This window comes from Suncus etruscus, chromosome 1 (assembly GCF_024139225.1).
Source record: "Suncus etruscus isolate mSunEtr1 chromosome 1, mSunEtr1.pri.cur, whole genome shotgun sequence".
Lineage (NCBI taxonomy): Eukaryota > Metazoa > Chordata > Mammalia > Eulipotyphla > Soricidae > Suncus > Suncus etruscus.
This window is the reverse complement of record NC_064848.1, coordinates 102,151,417-102,171,254: the sequence shown is the minus strand read 5'-3', so window position 1 is coordinate 102,171,254 and position 19,838 is coordinate 102,151,417. Positions and strand designations below refer to the sequence as shown.

Below are 19,838 nucleotides of genomic sequence, written 5' to 3'. Positions count from 1 at the left end.
AGTAGTACAATCAAAAATAAAAGAATGAACTAAGACTAGAGAGGAGAAAGTGACAATTTTAAAAAGGTGGTAAAGAAAGATCATATTGAAGCTGATAATTTAGTAGGAACCTGAAGAACACAGGACAGAAAAGAGAAGACCAAGCAAATGCCTGAAATAACAGAGTTCTAAATAAAGGGAAGAGTTCATATAGTGGTCCTGAAAAAAACATTCCAATAGAGGCCAGAGAGCTAGTATAATGGGTAAGACACTGCCTTGCACATGTTCAACCTGGGTATCCCAGATGGCTTCCCAAGCATGGCCAGGAGTGATTCCTGAGCACAGATTCAGGAGTAACAACTGAGTATGACTAGGTGTGTCCCCAAAACAAAAAGAACAAAAACAAAAAGAAGGTCCTAGAAAGAGCAAGGAGACATACAAGGTTATAACAAAGGGGAAAATAAAAAATGACACTAGTGGGGGCCGGGCGGTGGCGCTGGAGGTAAGGTGCCTGCCTTGCCTGCGCTAGCCTAGGACGGACCGCGGTTCGATCCCCCGGTGTCCCATATGGTCCCCCAAGAAGCCAGGAGCAACTTCTGAGCGCATAGCCAGGAGTAACCCCTGAGCGGCACAGGGTGTGGCCCAAAAACCAAAAAAAAACAAAAAAAAAAAAAAAATGACACTAGTGGTGTAAAGGGCCAGATCATGTGGAGGGCCTCCAAAGCCACAATAACTTTGTTTCTAAATAAAAACTTAGAAGAATTTTGAACAAAAGAATTAAGATTTTCAGTGGAGATTCCAGAGGTTTAGACTTAAAACCACTGAAACAGAAAAGTTTTTTTCAAAAGCACTTTTGAAATTTATTTGGAACAATAAACACCCTCGAATAGCTAAAGCAATCATTGGGAAAAAGAATATGGGAGGAATTACTTTCCCCAACTTTAAACTTTACTACAAAGCAATAGTTATCAAAACAGCATGGTATTGGAATAAGGACAGGCCCTCAGATCAGTGGAATAAGCTTGAATACTCAGAGAATGTTCCCCAGACATACAATCACCTAATTTTTGATAAAGGAGCAAAAAATCCTAAATGGAACAAAGAAAGCCTCTTCAACAAGTGGTGTTGGCACAACTGGGTAGCCACTTGCAAAAAATTGAACTTAGACCCCCAGCTAACATCATGTACAAAGGTAAAATCCAAATGGATTAAAGACCTCGATATCAGCCCCAAAACCATAAGATATATAGAACAATACGTAGGTAAAACACTCCAGGACATTGAGGCTAAAGACATCTTCAAGGAAGAAACTGCACTCTCCAAGCAAGTGAAAGCAGAAATTAACAGATGGGAATATATTAAGCTGAGAAGCTTCTGCACCTCAAAGGAAATAGTGCCCAAGATACAAGAGCCACCCACTGAGTGGGAGAAACTATTCACCCAATACCCATCAGATAAGGGGCTAATCTCCAAAATATATAAGGCACTGACAGAACTTTACAAGAAAAAAACATCTAATCCCATCAAAAAATGGGGAGAAGAAATGAACAGACACTGACAAAGAAGAAATACAGATGGCCAAAAGACACATGAAAAAGTGCTCCACATCACTAATCATCAGGGAGATGCAAATCAAAACAACGATGAGATACCACCTCACACCACAGAGAATGGCACACATCACAAAGAATGAGAATAAACAGTGTTGGCGGGGATGTGGGGAGAAAGGAACTCTTATCCACTGCTGGTGGGAATGCTGTCTAGTTCAACCTTTATGGAAAGCGATATGGAGATTACTCCAAAAACTGGAAATCGAGCTCCCATACGATCCAGCTATACCACTCCTAGGAATATACCCTAGGAACACAAAAATACAATACAGAAAAGTTGTCATTAAAAGGGACAAAGAAATAGAGAGTACAACAAGTAGGGCTCTTGCCTTGCACACTGACAACCTGGGTTAAATCTGAGGCATTCAATATGGTTCCCTGAGCCCTACCAGGAATAATTCCTGAATAAGCCATGAGAATCTTCAATTGTGGGAAAGAAAGGAAAAGAAGAAAGTAAGAAAAAGAGGAAAGAAGAAAGTAAGAAAAAGAGGAAGGAAGAAAGGAAAGAAAAAAGAATGGAAGGAAGGAAGGAAGGAAGGAAGGAAGGAAGGAAGGAAGGAAGGAAGGAAGGAAGGAAGGAAGGAAGGAAGGAAGGAAGATTGCCATTAAAGTAAAACATTCTTGGGGGGACTGGGGTGGTGGCAGAACAGAAGGGCATCTGACTTGCATGCGGCTGACCTAGGATGGACCACGATTTGATTCCCCAGCATCCCATATGAACCCCCAAGCCAGGAGCAATTTCTGAGCACAGAGCCAGGAGTAACCCCTAAGCATCACCAGGTATGCACCCCCAAAAAATTTATAAAAAAAAGAAAAACGTACTTGGGAGGTTAGAGGGGCCAGCCCATAAAGGGCAAAGCCTGTTCCCTGCTTCATGCTTTTCAATGCAGCTGCTGCCCAAGACCTGAAATAGCCAGTTCTGCTACCAAACTGTCTGAACCTGGCTCCAACCATGAAGGGCAGAAACAAAATAACCAGGCCACTCTACTTCACTCCATGTCTGCGCACATCTCCTAGTCAATGAACCCTGGCACAACACACAGAAAATATCAAACTAGAAGCATAACAATGGGGTAAAAAACAGAGGCCAACACCATACATAAAGAATAAAGATGAAGATGGCAGCTTTGATGACCCAAAAATGCCAAACGCCTATTTAACCTCTCAGATAAGGAGTTTAGAGAAGAAATATAAAGGATATTCACAGAATTCAAAGAAAGCATGGATCAAGCTTTGAATGAAAAAGTAAGAATCAAGAGGATATGAAAATAGAAATCAGGAAATTACGCCTGCCCAGTGGGACTCAACTGTGAAAAATTGTGAGTGCTGCCTGTGTGTGTCTGTCTACTGTCCTGTCGCGTGAACCTCTTGGGAGTGGGCTGAAAAGAGGCTCCAGCAGAGCACGGCCACGTAACGAATGCTCTTTCTAAGGAAAGAACACCATCACAACAAGAAGAAAAAATCACACTGAGAAGTGTGCTGGATCACTGAAGCCCAGCATTTCTCTCCGGACTGTCTTCTCTGCTGCGTGCTCAGGCCTAAGATTTGATCCTGTGTGAGGCTTCAGCCACGGAGGACTCCCCTCCCTTGGAAGCAAGTCAGCCCATCCAGAAAGGGCGGAGCCAGAGGAGTGTGGCTGCCTACATCATTTAGCCAATGAATACCACCACAGAAGTAGAAAAAGCCACAATACAAATGTGACAATGGGGAAATAACGCAGGCCAGCATCAGACAGAGAGAATGAAGATGACAATTCTGATGACCAGATAATGACCAACCAACTAATCAACCGCTCAGATAAGGACTTTAGACAAGCAATATGGAAGATGCTCAAAGAACTCAAAGAAACCATGGATAGAGTTGAACAGAACACTAATAAGAACCAAGAAAATATGAAGACAGAAATCACAAAACTCCAAACTGAAATAACGTTTCAACTAACAGGCCTGAAAAACTCAGTAACTGAAGTGAATGACAAAATGGATAAGCTCTGGGACAGGGCATCAGAAGCTGAGAATAGAGTTGGTGCTGTGGAAGATGAGATAAATAACAACTCCATACAGCGGGAGAGATTGGAAAAAAAAACTTAAAGCAAATGAACAATGAAAAAATTAGTCAAAGAATGGGAACAGATGAAAATATAAGTCTATGATAAGATCAACAGAAACAACTTAAGAATCATTAAAGTCCCAGAGACCCAGGAAGAAAATTTCCAGGAAGAATAAATGGTCAAGAAAATCATTAAAGAGAAACTTCCAGAGCTAAAGAATATATGTAATCAAATCCTGCATGCTCGAAGAGTACCAACTAAAAAAGAGACCCCAGAAAAAATACCCCAAGACACAACCTAGTCACAATGATGAATCCCACAGATAGAGACAGAATTCTGAAAACAGCAAGATCAAAAAGGGAAATTACATTCAAGGGAGCATCCTTGAGATTTACAGCAGACCTGTCACCAGAAACACTCAAGGCCAGAAAGCAGTGGTGGGATATTGTGATAAGACTGAATGAAATGAATGCTTCACCTAGAATACTATACCCAGCAAAACTCACTTTCCGGTTTGACGGAAGAATACATGGTTTCACAGACAAAAAACAGTTCAGAAATTTTACAGACTCAAAACCAGTCTTAAGAGAAAAACTGAAAGACCTAATTTAAGACAAGACTAACCAAAAGACACACCAAATTTCCATATAAATATGGCATTAAATCTCAGGACAATTCTTTCTCTCAATGTCAATGGACAAAATGCACCAGTTAAGAGACACAGAGTGGCTAAATGGATCAAAAAATTCAATCCAACCTTCTGTTGCCTACAAGAAACACACCTGAAGAGTCAGAACATAGACTCAAAATAAAAAGCTGGAGGAAAATTATCCAAGCAAACAAACCCATAAAAAAGCTGGTGTGGCCATACTAATATCAGATAATGCAAACTTTATACTCAGGAATGTTGTAAGGGACAAAGATGAACATTTTATATTAATAAAGGGGTATATAGATCAGGAGGAAATCACTCTCCTAAACATATATGCACCAAATGAGGGTCCAGCAAAATATTTAATACAATTGTTGACAAATCTGAAAAATAATAACAATAACAACACAATAATTGTGGGGGACCTCAACACGGCTTTGTCAACACTGGATAGGTAAACCAGACTGAAACCCAACAAGAATATACTAGACCTGAGGAGAGAAATGGAAGAAAGAGGCCTAGTGGATATATATAGGACACTCCATCTCCAGAAACCTGGGTACACATTCTTCTCCAATGTACATGGGACATTCTCCAAGATAGACTACATGCTGACACATAAAACATAACTCCATAATATCAAGAGGATAGAAATTTTGCAGACTACCTTCACTGACCACACAGCTCTGAAATTATTTGTGAATTCCAAAGGGACACAGAAGAAAAACTTTAACACCTGGAAGTTAAATAGCCTCATACTGAATAACCAGTGGGTCCAAGATGAAATCAAGGAGGAAATCAAAAGGTTCCTGGAAACAAATGACAATAAAGACACAAACTATCAGAACTTATGGGACACTGCAAAAGCAGTACTGAGAGGAAAATTTATAGCTTTGCAAGCACACATGAGGAAGGAAGAAGGTGCTTACCTGAGTTGATTAATGACACAGCTAATATAACTAGAAAGTGCTCAACAAAAGGACCCAAAGATAGGGAGACAGAAGGAAATAACAAAGCTGAGAGCAGAAATCCAGGAAGTGGAAACCCAAAAAACAATCCGAAAGATCAACAAAAGCAGAAGTTGGTTCTTTGAAAAAATAAACAAGATTGATAAACCACTGGCAAAACTAACAAAGAAAGAGAGAGACAGAGAGAGAAACATGATAACTCCTTATTAGGAATGAAAAAGGAGAGATCACTACTGATATGGCAGAGATTCAAAGGGTAATCAGAAACTACTTTGAGAAACTCTACGCCACTAAAAATGAGAACTTGGAAGAAATGGATAAATTCTTGGACTCTTATAATCTTCCATGGTTGAAGGAAGAGGACATAGCATATCTAAACACTCCCATCACTATTGATGAAATTAAAACGGTAATCAAATGTCTGCCCAAAAACAAAAGCCCAGACCCAGACTGATTCACTAATGAATTCTTTCAAACTTTCCAAGAGGAACTACTACCAATCCTGGCAAGACTCTCCCATGAAATTGAACAAACAGAAACACTTCCAAATAGCTTTTATGAAGCCAACATCACCTTGATACCTAAACCAGACAGAGATGCTACAAAAAAAGAAAATTACAGACCAATATCGCTGATGAATGCAGATGCAAAGATCCTCAACAAAATCCTGGCAAATAGGATTCAATGCCTCATTAAGAAGATTATCCATTACGATCAAGTAGGTTTCATCCCAGGAATGCAAGGATGGTTTAACATCCGTAAATCTATAACATAATACACAACATCAACAACAAGAAATAGAAAAATCACATGATCATATCAATAAATGCAGAGAAAGCATTTGATAAGGTCCAACACCCATTCTTGATCAAAACTCTCAGCAAGATGGGAATGGAAGGAGCCTTTCTCAATATAGTTAAGGCCATCTACCACAAGCCAGTGGCAAATTTTATCCTCAATGGAGAGCCTTCCCTCTAAATTCTGGCACAAGACAAGGCTGTCCTCTCTCACCACTCCTATTCAACATAGCACTGGAAGTACTTGCTATAGCGATTAGGCAAGAAAAAGATATCAAGAGAATCCAGATAGGAAAGGAAGAAGTCAAGCTCTCACTGTTTGCAGATGACATGATGCTCTACTTAGAAAACCCTAAAGACTCTACCAAAAAGCTTCTAGAAACAATAGACTCATAAAGCAAGGTGGCAGGCTACAAATTTAACACACAAAATTAAATTGCCTTTCTATAACCAATAGTAATAAGGAAGAAATGGACATTAAGAAAACAACCCCATTCACAGTAGTGCCACACAAACTCAAATATCTTGGAATCAACTTGACTAAAAATGTGAAGGACCTATACAAAGAAAACTATAAAACTCTGCTCCAAGAAATAAAAGAGGACACGCGGAAATGGAAACATATACCCTGCTCATGGATTGGCAGTATTAACATCATCAAAATGGCAATGCATCCCAAGGCATTATACAGATTTAATGCCATCCCTCTAAAGATACCCATGACATTCTTCAAAGATGTGGATCAGGCACTTTTGAAATTCGTTTGGAACAATAAACACTCTAGAATAGCTAAAGCAATATGGAGAAAAAGAATATGGGAGGAATTACTCTCCCCAACTTTAAACTTTACTACAAAGCAATAGTTATCAAAACAGCATGGTATTGGAATAAGGTCAGGCCCTCAGATCAGTGGAATAGGCTTGAGTACTCAGAAAATGTTCCCCTGACATACAATAACCTAATTTTTGATAAAGGAGCAAGAAATCCTAAATGGAGCAGGGAAAGCCTCTTCAACAAGTGGTGTTGGCACAACTGGCTAGACACTTGCAAAAAAATGAAATTAGACCCTCAGCTAACATCATGTACGAAGGTAAAATCCAAATGGATTAAAGATCTCGATATCAGACCCGAAACCATAAGATATATAGAACAACACATAGGCAAAACACTCCAGGACATTGAGACTTTAGGCATATTCGAGGAGGAAACTGCACTCTCCAAGCAAGTGATAGCAGAGATTAACAGATGGAAATATATTAAGCTGAGAAGCTTCTATACCTCAAAGGAAATATACCCAGGATACAAGAGCCACCCGCTGAGTGGGAGAAATTATTCACCCAATACCCATCAGATAAGGGGCTAATCTCCAAAATATACAAGGCACTGACAGAACTTTACAAGAAAAAAACATCTAATTCCATCAAAAAAATGGGGAGAAGAAATGGACAGACACTTTGACAAAGAAGAAATACAAATGGCCAAGACACATGAAACAATGCTCCACATCACTAATCATCTGGAAGATGCAAGTCAAACCAACGATGAGATACCACCTCACACACACCCCAGAGCATGGCACACATCACAAAGAATGAGAATAAACAGTATTGTTGGGGATGTGGAGAGAAAGGAACTCTTATCCACTGCTGGTGGGAATGCCGTCTAGTTCAACCTTTATGGAAAGCGATATGGAGATTCCTCCAAAAACTGGAAATCGAGCTCCCATACGTTCAGCTATACCACTCCTAGGAATATACCCTAGGAACACAAAAATACAATACAAAAACCCCTTCCTTATACCTATATTCACTGCAGCACTATTTAACATAGCAAGACTCTGGAAACAACCAAGATGCCCTTCAACAGACGAATGGCTAAAGAAACTGTGGTACATATACACAATGGAATATTATGCAGCTGTCAGGAGAGATGAAGTCATGAAATTTTCCTATACATGGATGTACACAGAATCTATTATGCTGAGTGAAATAAGTCAGAGAGAGAAAGAAAAACGCGGAATGGTCTCACTCATCTATGGGTTTTAAGAAAAATGAAAGACATTCTTGCAATAATTTCCAGACACAAAAGAGAAAAGAGCTGGAAGTTCCAGCTCACCTCAGGAAGCTCACCACAAAGAGTGATGAGTTTAATTAGAGAAATAACTACATTTGAAATGTCCTAATAATATTGAGAATGTATGAGGGAAATGGAAAGCCTGTCTAGAGTACAGGCGGGGGTCGGTTGGGAGGAGGGAGATTTGGGACATTGGTGATGGGAATGTTGCACTGGTGATGATGGGTAGTGTTCTTTACATGACTGAAACCCAAACACAATCATGTATGTAATCAAGGTGTTTAAATAAAATATAAAAAAAAGAAAATATAAATCAGAAAACTCCAAACTGAAAAACTTGGTAGGCAAAATGGAAACCTCACTGGAAAGCCTCTCCAACACAGTAACAGTGGCTGAGGACAAAATCAATGACCTGGAAGATGAGATAAATTACAACTCCATACAACAGAAGAGATTGGAACAGAGCCTTAAAACTAGTGATCAGACATAGAAAAACATACTCAAAGAATATGAACAGATAAAAATAGAAGTCTTCGATAAACTCAACAAAAACAACATAAGAACCATTGGAGTCCCAGAGACACAAGAAGAAAATCCCCAGAAAGAATCAACAGTCAAGGACATCATTGCAGAGAAACTCCCAGAGCTAAAGAGTGCATACAACCAAATCCTGCAGGCCCAGAGAGTACTAGCTAAAACAGACCTGAAGAAAAGCACCCCAAGACACATCCTAGTCACTATGACAAATCCCATAGATAGGGATAGAATACTAAAAGTGGTGAGATCAAAAAAGGGAAATTACATTCAAAGGAGCATCCTTAAGATTTAAAGCAGAACTGTCACAAGAGATCCACAAGACCAGAAGGCAGTGGTGAGATATAGTGAAAAAACTCAATGAAATTAATACTTACTTCACATAGAATACCTCACTCAGACAGACTCAAATTTAGGTTTGAAGGAAGCATACATAGCTTCATGGAAAAACAACAGATCAGAAACTTTACAGACTCAAAACCAGCCTTAAAAGACAAACTGAAAGGTCTATTTTAAGACAATACAGAACAACAAACACCAAACTCCTAACACAAAGATGACACTAAATCTCATGACAATAATCTCTCTCAATGTCAATGGATTAAATGCACCAGTTAAAAGGCACAGAGTGGCAAAATGGATCAAAAAGCTGAATGCAATATTCTGCTGCCTACAAAGAAACACATAAGAATAGTCAGAACAAACATAGACTCAAAATCAAATGTCATGTAAGCAATAAACTCCCTTTAAAAAACTGAGTGGCCATATTAATATCAGACACAAACTTTAAACTTAGAAAAGTTATAAGGGACCAAGAGGGACATTTCATAATAATCAAGGTATATGTACAACAGTAATAAGTCACACTCCTAAAAATATATGCACTCAATGAGGGACCAACAAAATATTTAATACAATTGTTGACAATTCTGAAAGAAGATATCAATAGAAACACAAAAATAGTGGGAGACCTAAACACAACACTATTACCATTTGATAGGACAACCATGATGAAACCTAACAAGAATATACTAGCTTTAAAAAGAGAAATGGAAGAAAGTGGACTAGTAGTTATTTATAGGCTCTCCACCCCCAGAACACTAGAACACATTCTTCTCCAGTGCACTTGGTCATTGTTCAGGATAGGCCCATAAAACATACCTCCATAAAATCAAGAAAATATAAAATGTGTAAAGTACCTTTTCAGATCATAATGCACTAAAATTAGAAGTGAACTACAGACAGATACAGAGGAAAAACTTGAAGACCTGGAAATTGAACAGCTCACTCCTGGGCAATCAATGGATCAGAGATAAAAATCAAAGAAGAAATTAAAAAACTCCTGCGAACAAAGACACAAATTACCAGAATTTGTGGGACTTGGCAAAAGTGGTACTAAGAGGAAAATTTATATTTTTGCAAGCACACATCAGGAAGGAAGAAGGGGCCTACATAAATAACTTAATGATACATCTTATAAAATTAGAAAGTGATCAACAAAATAAACCAAAATTAGGTAGGCAAAAGGAAATAGCAAAGCTTAGAGCAGAAATTAATGAAGTGGAAATACAAAGAACAAATCAATGAAAGAAAAAGTTAGTTCTTTGAAAAAATCAACAAGATCGATAAACCCACTAGCAAAACTCACAAAGAAAAGGAGAAAGAGAAACTCAATAAACCAAATTAGAAATAAAAAGGGAGAGATCACTACATACATTACAGAGATTCAAAAGGTAATCAGAGCCAACTTTGAGAAACTCTATGCCACGAAACAAGAGAACATGGAAGAAATGGATAAAGTATTGGACTCATAATCCTCCATTGATGAACCAAGATGACCTAGCATGTCTAAATAGACCCATCACTATTGAGGAAATTAAAAAGGTAATCAAGTCTTCTCAAAAACAAAAGCCCAGGCCAAAATGGATTCACTAGAAAATTCTTTCAAACCTTTCAAGAGGACCTACTACCAATACTTTTCAGGCCTTCCAGGAAATTGAAGAAACAGAAACACTACCAAATATATTTTATGAAGATAGCATCACCCTGATACCAAAACCAGACAGAGATGTTGCAAAAACAATGCAGACTAATATCCATGATGAAGACAGTTGCAAAGATCCTCAACAAAATCCTAGCAAATAGGATCCAATGCCTCATCAAGAAGGTCATACATCATGGCCAAGTAGGATGGATTCAAGCTGTTATGTGTCCCCACAATTGGTCCCCTTATACCAGCACAGATCACCTATCCATCTAGGGTGGACCTGTAAAGTTAGCTGTAGATTCATATACCATATTTTCTGGCATATAAGACTACCAGGCGTATAAGATGACCTAGTAATTGTACGGTTAAAACATAGGTTTAGGTCTATAGTCGCTGTATAAGACTACCCCCACTTCCGAGGCAACACCAGTTCTTTTATGGTACCTTTTTGCTCACTGGAGGTGCTCTAATACAGTCCATTCAGTTACTATGCATGTGTCCTGATACAGCAGTTTTGGCTACACAGAATGTTCCTGTGCTGCAACTGTATGTACCACAGTGAGCCAACCACAACAAGCAAAGGTTCAAAGGTTATACTGTAATAGACTTCCGCTCTGACTCTGGCCAATCTGAGCAGGCTTTTGACAGTGTAGATTCGGGTACAGAACATTGTATAATTTGCATGTACAAAAAGCCTGCTTGGATTGGCTTTGTTAGAGAGGCAGACCGAGCAGCCTTGTAGTGATTGGTGCAGGATCGAGTTGGAAAATTCGTTTCATGGCAATATCCAGACGATTTTCGTTTAGTGGCATATCGAAACATTTTTCAGGATATATTTGGCATATAAGACGACCCCCGATTTTCAGTTGCTTTTTTTTATTTCAAAAGTCATCTTACGCTGCTCTGCACCATCCTGACTTCAATGTAGGATATACAGATTCCAGGACCTTCAATACAGAAACAGGATACCAACAACAGAGACAGTGAAAAATATAACTGTATGGGCACTACAGACAATGACCAGGATTGGACAAACTAGTTTGCCTGGAGCCTAGAAATGGTCTTATGTCAAGAAACTTCAGGGGTAAGGTCTCCTTGTACTTAGGCCAAAAGTTTTTCCTTTCCATGACCCCCATACTTTGGTGGGCCCATGCAAACGATAACTGCCACTCTAATATTGTTTATACAGTGCTCCTTTGACTCTAAACCTTTAAGAAACCACTAGTAAAAATATCTGGAACTGCAAAAAATATGGTTTACATTAGTGTTAAAATATATGCTTTTAGTTACACCAGTATTCTGGGAGATAAAGGAGGGAGAAAGGGATATATGCTTGGGAACAGGAATGAAGAGAGGACAACACTGGTGGTGATGGATATTCCCCTGATTCAATGTTAATATGTACCTAAAATACTACTGTGAAAGATATGTAAGTCATTATGATAAAAAATTGTGTTTTATTCAGAAATGTTCTTTGACTTACATGTATTATTATTTTATATTAATTATATGTTATGCTATGTTATGTTATGTTACTATATTATGTTATGTCAGTTTACCTCAATATGTTAATCAATTTTGTCTCTTGAATAAATTCTTACAATAAAAAAAAAGTTGTCTTATATGCCGGGATATACAGTAGGAAGGCCATAGAGTTAACAGTGAACTGTTAAGAAGTCAGACAATATATCCTTTGTCTTTAGTAGTCCAGAAGGAATGGAAGAACATAGAAATTTATCTAGACTAGTGTTTCCCAATATATAAAATACTGAAAACATTGCACCTAAAGGTTCATAGAATGATGGAGAGGGGCAACAGTAAACTTCAGATGCAATAAGGGATACTCTTCGTTCCCTTACAGCAGGTAGATTCCAAGGGGCCGTGTGGGGTATTTGTTCTTTAAAAGGCAATTATATTCAGTAACCTGCTCCCCCTATTGGGTCACGGCCCATAGTTTAAGAAGCTAGCCCAGATTAGTTTAGGAACCACTGATTAGACCCAAGTTTCTTAAAACTGTGAGTTGCAACCACCTAAGGAATCATATAACTAGATGTGAGGTCACACAAATTTTGCAACTATGAACAGTTTCTGAACATGTATCTAAATCCAGGGTCCTTCTGGCAGTGCTCAGAAAGTTCATTTCCCAGTTAAAAGGGGTCATTATTGGAAAAAGTTTATAAAATCCTGATCTAGACCAGATTTCCTCTGAGACAGCCATGAGCACCATACATTGCTTCCAATAAACTCCTACTCATCCACTGAGTCACAGCTATCACATATTTCCCCTGGGAGTCCCTCACTCAGACAAGGACTATACCCCCCACTGTATGCCATACTTGTTATTAATGTGTAAAAAAATCACTATTAATGTAATCACACTATTAATGTGATCTTTCATATGTGGGATATAAAGTAATATAATGAAGGGGGGGGCAAAGCAATAGCATAGCAGGTAGGGCACTTTCTTTGCACATGGCTGACCCAAATTTGATCTCTGACATCCCATGTAGTTTCCCAAGCCTGACAAAAGTAATTTCTTAGCAAAGAGCCAGGAGTAACTCCTGAGCACCAAAACTGAATGTGGTATGGTTCCAAACCCAAAAATAAAACAAAAGAAAATACAGGAAGCATAATGGAGAAATAATAATGCTCAAAGACAATGGAAACAAAGAGCATGAGAACTGATATTCAGTAGGAAACATGCCAGTTGAGTAGAGAGAGGGCAAGAAGCATGGAGGAGAGAAGGAATCAACCAAAAGGAATTGTTGCTAAAAAGTGGTAAAGTGTTATTGTGAAACCTTATCAGCAACAATATTGTAGAATGCAAAGCAATGCAAAAACGTATATATATATGTAGGTAGGTAGATAGATAGATAGATAGATAGATAGATAGATAGATAGATAGATAGATAGATAGATAGATAGATAGATAGATAGATAGATAGATAGATAGATAGATAGATAAAGCAGACTGGTAGTAGTATCCAACTGGGGGGGGGAGGCAATTGGCAGAATAAAGTGGGCATTGAAGGGATTGGTGTTGAAACACCGTATGACTGAAACCCAATCATGAATAACTTTGTAATTGCATGGTGACCAAATAAAAATATAAAAAAGAATATTCTTTGATAGGAAAACTCTATATTATTCTATGGTATTCCTATTCCTGTGCTAAAATGACACTTCACAGATCTGTCAACTCTCAGTTTTATATTGTAAATATTGATGGTGTGAAACTTGCTCACATTTGCCTAAAACATGAGAAATGGTTTTGAGCATAAGAACTTGAAATGGAAAATTCACCTCCACAACTTAACAGGGAAGGTAATTATGTTAACAGCTTGGAAACAGAGGAAACCTAACTCCTTCCTTCAGCAATTGTGTGAATTTAGAGCCACTGATGATGTCACTCATAGTTCTTTCCAGTTGGAAACTTCCCACAAAAAAGTTTATCTTCCAACCATTCCCATTAGAGTCTGGAACAGAAAATGAAAATTTTTCAAGGCCTCTGATTTATATAGACTTAGAAGACCAAACTTCTTATCAAATCTAAGGTTATTTAAATTCTACTCTATAAGCACTATCTCACCTCATAGGTGAGATACTCATCCTTAACTCTTCAGGAATCATTCTGGAACTGAACACCAGCAATCTGTCAAATCCAATCTTCTCTTTTCAGTATTCATTTCAACTGCTTGGACAAGCCTTTCTTCTTCATACCCTTCTTGCCCATTTCCAAAGACTCTAAATGTTTGCCATAACTATGGATCTTGCTTTGTGGACTCCTCCTTTTATGTTGTTTTTTAATGTTGGTAAAGCTCAAGTTCTTTCTCTCATCTTTTTTCTCATTTCCTGCACGGTCTTATCTTAGCTACAAGACTTAGCTACAATACTTTCACTCAAATAATTCTCAGATCTCCACAGTAGCCAGACCCTGCCTGTGAGTAAAAAGGGCCTGATAGCTAAATGCCTAATGAACCACTGTACTAAAAGACCGTCTCTCCAAAATCCAAGCTCCTTAACTTCTCCACATTCTTTCTCAAGGTGTGAGGCATTGTTTTCTAGACACCCTGAGACCCTCATTCCCTTACCCCTCACATCTATTTATTGTCAATTCTGTCTCCTCACAGGATGTCCTTTTTTCCCCTTTTTACTTAGACCCCTGAGATTCTATCATCCCTCACCTGGACCATTACAACTGTTTTCGGCAGGTCTCAACCTTTCTGTCTCCAATCTAACCTGGCCTCCATGCTACTGCCAAACCAGTGCATACTTTCCAGTTCCTGATTTGCAAATCCTCCAGGATTAATAGCCTAAATATTAACAGCACTACTTAAAGTTATGTCTTGTGTTGATCAGCTTTCTACCTGTCTTTCATATTCACTTCTCTTTAAGCTCCACAAAGTATTTGATTCGCCACTTAGAATCAACTACAACACAATGTTCTGCCTTTCTGCTGTTTAAATCTTTATCATCAAAATGTCTTATCCCCCCCCCCAAACTGGATCACATTAATTTTCAACTTTTGGCTACTAGAAAAATCCTAACTACCATTCAGGTCTCTCTCACATTCTCTCTTGGGCCTTTTCTGATTCACACCCCACACACACACACTAGATCTAATACTCCTTTCTCATTCCCTAGCACCAGGCCGCCCAATTACCTACATCTGTCTCATCCTTACCGACATTTTTTTTAATTTGCAACTCCACATCATCTGACATTTTGCCTGGATACAAGCTGGGATGAAGTGGGATGAAGATTTTTGGCCAAAGCATCATTTAGTCAAGATTCTCAGAGACCAAGATAATGTTATGAAGATTTTATATAGCAGTGAACTATGAACCAAATTATTCTGTGATTTAATTTCCAATTTTAAATAATGCATACACAATACATTTAGGCCTGTTCTTTGACTCATGTTCTCTATCTTCTAATACCTTACTCCAACTCTGAATCATCTGCTAGTCTCTTTATTTTTCCCACTATGGCAGCCCCATTATTAAGTCTTATTCTTTAATGAATCAAAATTTCCATTTAATTTTTGTACCCTATCATCTGTCAACTTCTGAAAACTTACTATGACTCTTCTGACATGTAATTATAATTACTAATTTAGTAATAACCAACTCTCACATTTATATAAATGTTTTCGTTTAACATATTAACTTCATCTCATCCTCACAGTGAATACAGGCAGTTTTTACTATTGTAAATTTACAAGCAAAAAATATGCCAATAAATGAGGAAACATATTTATCCTTTATAATATTCTCCCCACAAAAGAGCCACAGAAATATCTATTCTATTCTCTTGGATGTCTAGTCTGTACACTCTTTTCTCCTTTAAAGTCCATTTACTGAAGTAACATCCTATTTTTATCCTTCATCTGCTGGCACATTTGACTTCCCTGACTTCCAAACTATAACCTTCCTGTTTGTACTTGTGCTTCAATCCTGCTGATTTGATCACCAACTGATTCCAAAAGAATAATTTTTCTCCCCCTTTGACTCCATCATCTACAGCTTTTAATAAAGAAGTATTTTATAAGTTTTACTCAAGAGTCCTATATTCTGCAAGAATCTAACTGAAACTCCCCCAACTAATCTTATAGTGCCTTTAAAGGGCATTTTTTCTGATCTCAGGCAATCATAACTAGATTACTCACAGAACAGTTTTCTATACTTCTCCTTTCACACTTTTCTCCAAAAATAGGGAACAAAAATGTGTCGATGTAAATTAAATATGACTAATTTTATAAAAACACATGATAAATGAGAATGAGATTCAAACTCCCTGGAGAAAATTAAGTTCAGAATTACCTGAATACTTCTCCATAGTCGAATATTTTCTCACATTACGAAGAATCAGCTTTAACATCTAGTTTCAGACTCTTACCTTTACTATAACTCTCTCCACCATATAGTATGTTCTTTGTATGTGGCTTTCATCATTTTTGCTAATCACATGTGGAAAGAGATGGAACAGTAAAAAGCCACACACAATTCCTACTTTAATTCAATGTTCACAAGAGCTTTGCCCACATTTCCATTGCTGTCACTTGACACTCTCTCCCTACCTTCAAAGGCTAAAAAGAAAAAAGGCCTATTTCCTCTGAAAAACAATATTAGTGAAAGTAATAATCAATTTTATAAATGAACTCAGTAAGACCAAACAAAAGAAGCAGATTCAGCCCTGAGAGGCCACTTAGCTCTCCTATTTCCAACAGAGCCCCTAATGCCCAATCATCTTCCAACTACTTTTCAGTCTACAGGAAGGATAAAAATTAGCCTGCATGTCAATATTTCTCAAACACAACAAGCTGGAGGCAGCACATCCAATAGCATCCTGTTATCTATTTTATCTCCATTTTTGGAGGGAAAATTCAAACATGAAACCACAAGTGATGGAACTATGTGAAATTTCTAAAGCCACTGCATCAGGGACTGGAATAATTTGAATACAGTCTTCCTAAACATTATCTTCTCCTTTGCTCTACTTTCAAAGTTTCTGCCTTACAGTATAATTTTCCTAGTTTTACCTAGATATTAATAATACTCCCTAGATATGTGGAACATGTTGTGCTCATCTGAAGAATTAGTGACCAAAATGCATTACTTCCACAGGCCCTGCCTTTCACCCTTTCAAGCAAAGTAATCATTACTAATAATATCATAATACTAAGACTTTCATTTTTAAAAAAATGTATGTTCTTCCTATTGGGTCTACTAGCTGAAGGCATGGTTAAAACTGTCCCACTAGAGCTGTTCAAACTGAGACTGTCCAAGGAGCTGCTTCCTGGGGGAACCTGAAAGAATGATTCCCAGGTGACAGGTCAAATTGGAGAACAGATTAAACAACTCAATATACTAAAAACTGAAATTAAACACAGCTGTTTGTTGAGCCAACAGTACTGGTGATTACACACGTTTCCTTTGGACTGGATTGTTTCATCTGCCCTAGGGTTTTTTGCCTAAGAGAGGAGGATGAAAATCCTCAGGTGACATTTGGTGTCCTGCATGCATATTCTCTAACTCCAGCCCGAGTAAAATTGGGAAAGTACAGCATCACACACAAAGGAGCAGGTTCTGGCCCTTCTTCTCTAGGGAATGGCTAATCTATTTTTGCTAACTAAATTAAAATGACCCATCATTCTGATTCCTAGCAATCTTCCTAAAAGCAGTATTCACACACCTCAAATCCTCTCCAATAAAATCAAAGTAGGTCAAAAATGTTCTTCCTTTTCTCATTGATTTTCATCAAGCGGATGCGTTTTGGTTTTGTTTTGTTTTGTTTTGGAACATTAAAAGAAAAGTAACACCCAGTACAAAGTACCAATGACAATCCTATACATTTTGGGGGGAGGGACACGATCAGTACAGTTTTCCTAACAGCAGAAGGAAACCTCATCACCCATAATTTCTCCTTGGTTATATATAAATCAACAATAATCTCAAACTATACAGTATCCAGCAGCAGTGCTTCAGCCAAGTAGCGGGCACTTCCCCGGAGGTGCATCATCACTGTCTTTCTCCTTTTCGAGTTCTCCAGCCCTCTGCTCCCCCTAAGTACCTTCTCTCTTTTTGTTCTAAATCCTCTGCATATTTTGCCAGAAGGATGCCAAGTGACATCTCACACGGTTTTAACAAGCCTCCAGGGTGTTATGGGGGGAGCTGGGTGCAGCGACGAGGAAGAGGGGGAGACCCGGGGGTGGGGGGGCTGAGAAAGGAAAGGAGGTGCGGAGACCAGGGTTGGAAGCGGGAACCCTGATGTGGCAGTAACTGCAAGAGCGGTGCAGAACTGGGTCGGCCTCCTGGCAGGGCTTCCCCAGTCTCCTCCCCAACTGAATGAAATCGCCCTCGCCCCTGAACACCGAGGCCCCCCAAAGTCCTTCAGAGCCCTGGAAACACGAGTGCGAAGAGAAAAAGCATCACCCAAAAGACAGCCCAGACATTCACAGACACACACCCTCTCCGGGCCAGCTTCCCAAAGCGGCCAACTTCATCATCATCCCTGCTCCCAAGAAAGCCAAGAGGCAAAGGCGTTGAGAAATAAACAGGCGCCTCCCCGCCCCCTCCGCTCCAGAACCCCCTTGCCCGCTCCCCCCAAACTCCAGGTGAAGGACCAGGTGCAGCTCACCTCCTGGCAAGGAGGCAGCGGGCGGCTGGCGGCGGCGGCCAGGTCCCCAGCCCAGGCCGCCCGGCACCCGGCGAGCGCCCAGCAGCAAATCCAGGCGGGGCTCCAGGGCGGCGAGAGCCCACGGCGGGGAGACCCCGACGGCCGCCCCCGAGCCCTCCCCGGGCCCGACCAGGGGCTGAGGAGCATCATCTCGGGCCAGAGGCGCTCGGCCGACTCGCAGCCAGGCAGCGTCCCCGGTGGGCGCGCTCCGCTCCCGGGCCGCAAGGGCTGCGCGCTCCGCTCGCTTCGCCTCCCGCCGGCCTCGCCTGGCCGCGCGCTCGCCCCCGGCCCGTCGGCCCGCTGACAGCTCGGCTGCGCTCTCGGCCCGGGCGGGCGGGCGGCCGGCGCTCCCGTCACGCCGGAGGAGGGAGGGGGCGAGGGAGGGAAAGGAGGGGCCGCGGGGCGCGGGCGCGGCGTGGGGCGGGACGCGGGGCGGGGACGCGGGAGCCCCGGAGCAGGTGCACGGGCTGGCGGAGGCTTCGGCCCAACCCCGCGGGTCCTCGGGGGCCGCGTCTTCGCCGTCGGGGGTGGGTGGGTGGGGGCGGGAGCTCATTGCGCGGCGGAGGGCGAGAAAGGCCGGGACAGCCCCCGCTCAACTAGGGTTGGCTTTCCCTGGTCCCCTGGGCACACACCGGGCCCGAGTAGAATTCTGCGCTAGAAGACATTGTTTTCCGCCGGCAGGTCTTTGAGCTCCCACCTATCCCATACCCCACACACATCCCATATCCCACACACAGACAACACACACACACACACACACACACACACACACACACACACACACGTGCCCCTGGGAACATTACTTCCTAAGGGTGCAAGCTACTGGAGCGTCTGATTGAATTTTCAGAAGCCTGAGCATGAAATGGCGGGGAGAAAGAAGGCAGTGAAATCCAGATGCAGCTTGTGACTCGACGTCCCCACCTACTTGATTCTGATGGAGATCATCGCAATACATACCTACCCTTCACGGTGGGTGTACTTCAGCAAACTGAAGTACAAGGACGCACTAG

The 19,838-nt window shown here is 40.4% G+C and overlaps 1 protein-coding gene across 1 annotated transcript in view; it reads right to left on the bottom strand.

Annotated features, from left to right (window-relative positions):
* Window positions 1-19,067, bottom strand: part of ELAPOR2 (endosome-lysosome associated apoptosis and autophagy regulator family member 2) — a 200,355-nt gene extending 181,288 nt beyond the window's left edge. The window contains exon 1 of the mRNA XM_049771053.1: window positions 18,790-19,067. Within this exon, the coding sequence (XP_049627010.1) occupies window positions 18,790-18,978 (189 nt within the window). The 5' untranslated portion in view covers window positions 18,979-19,067. The remainder of the gene's footprint in view (window positions 1-18,789) is intronic.
* Window positions 19,068-19,838: the final 771 nt, after the last annotated feature.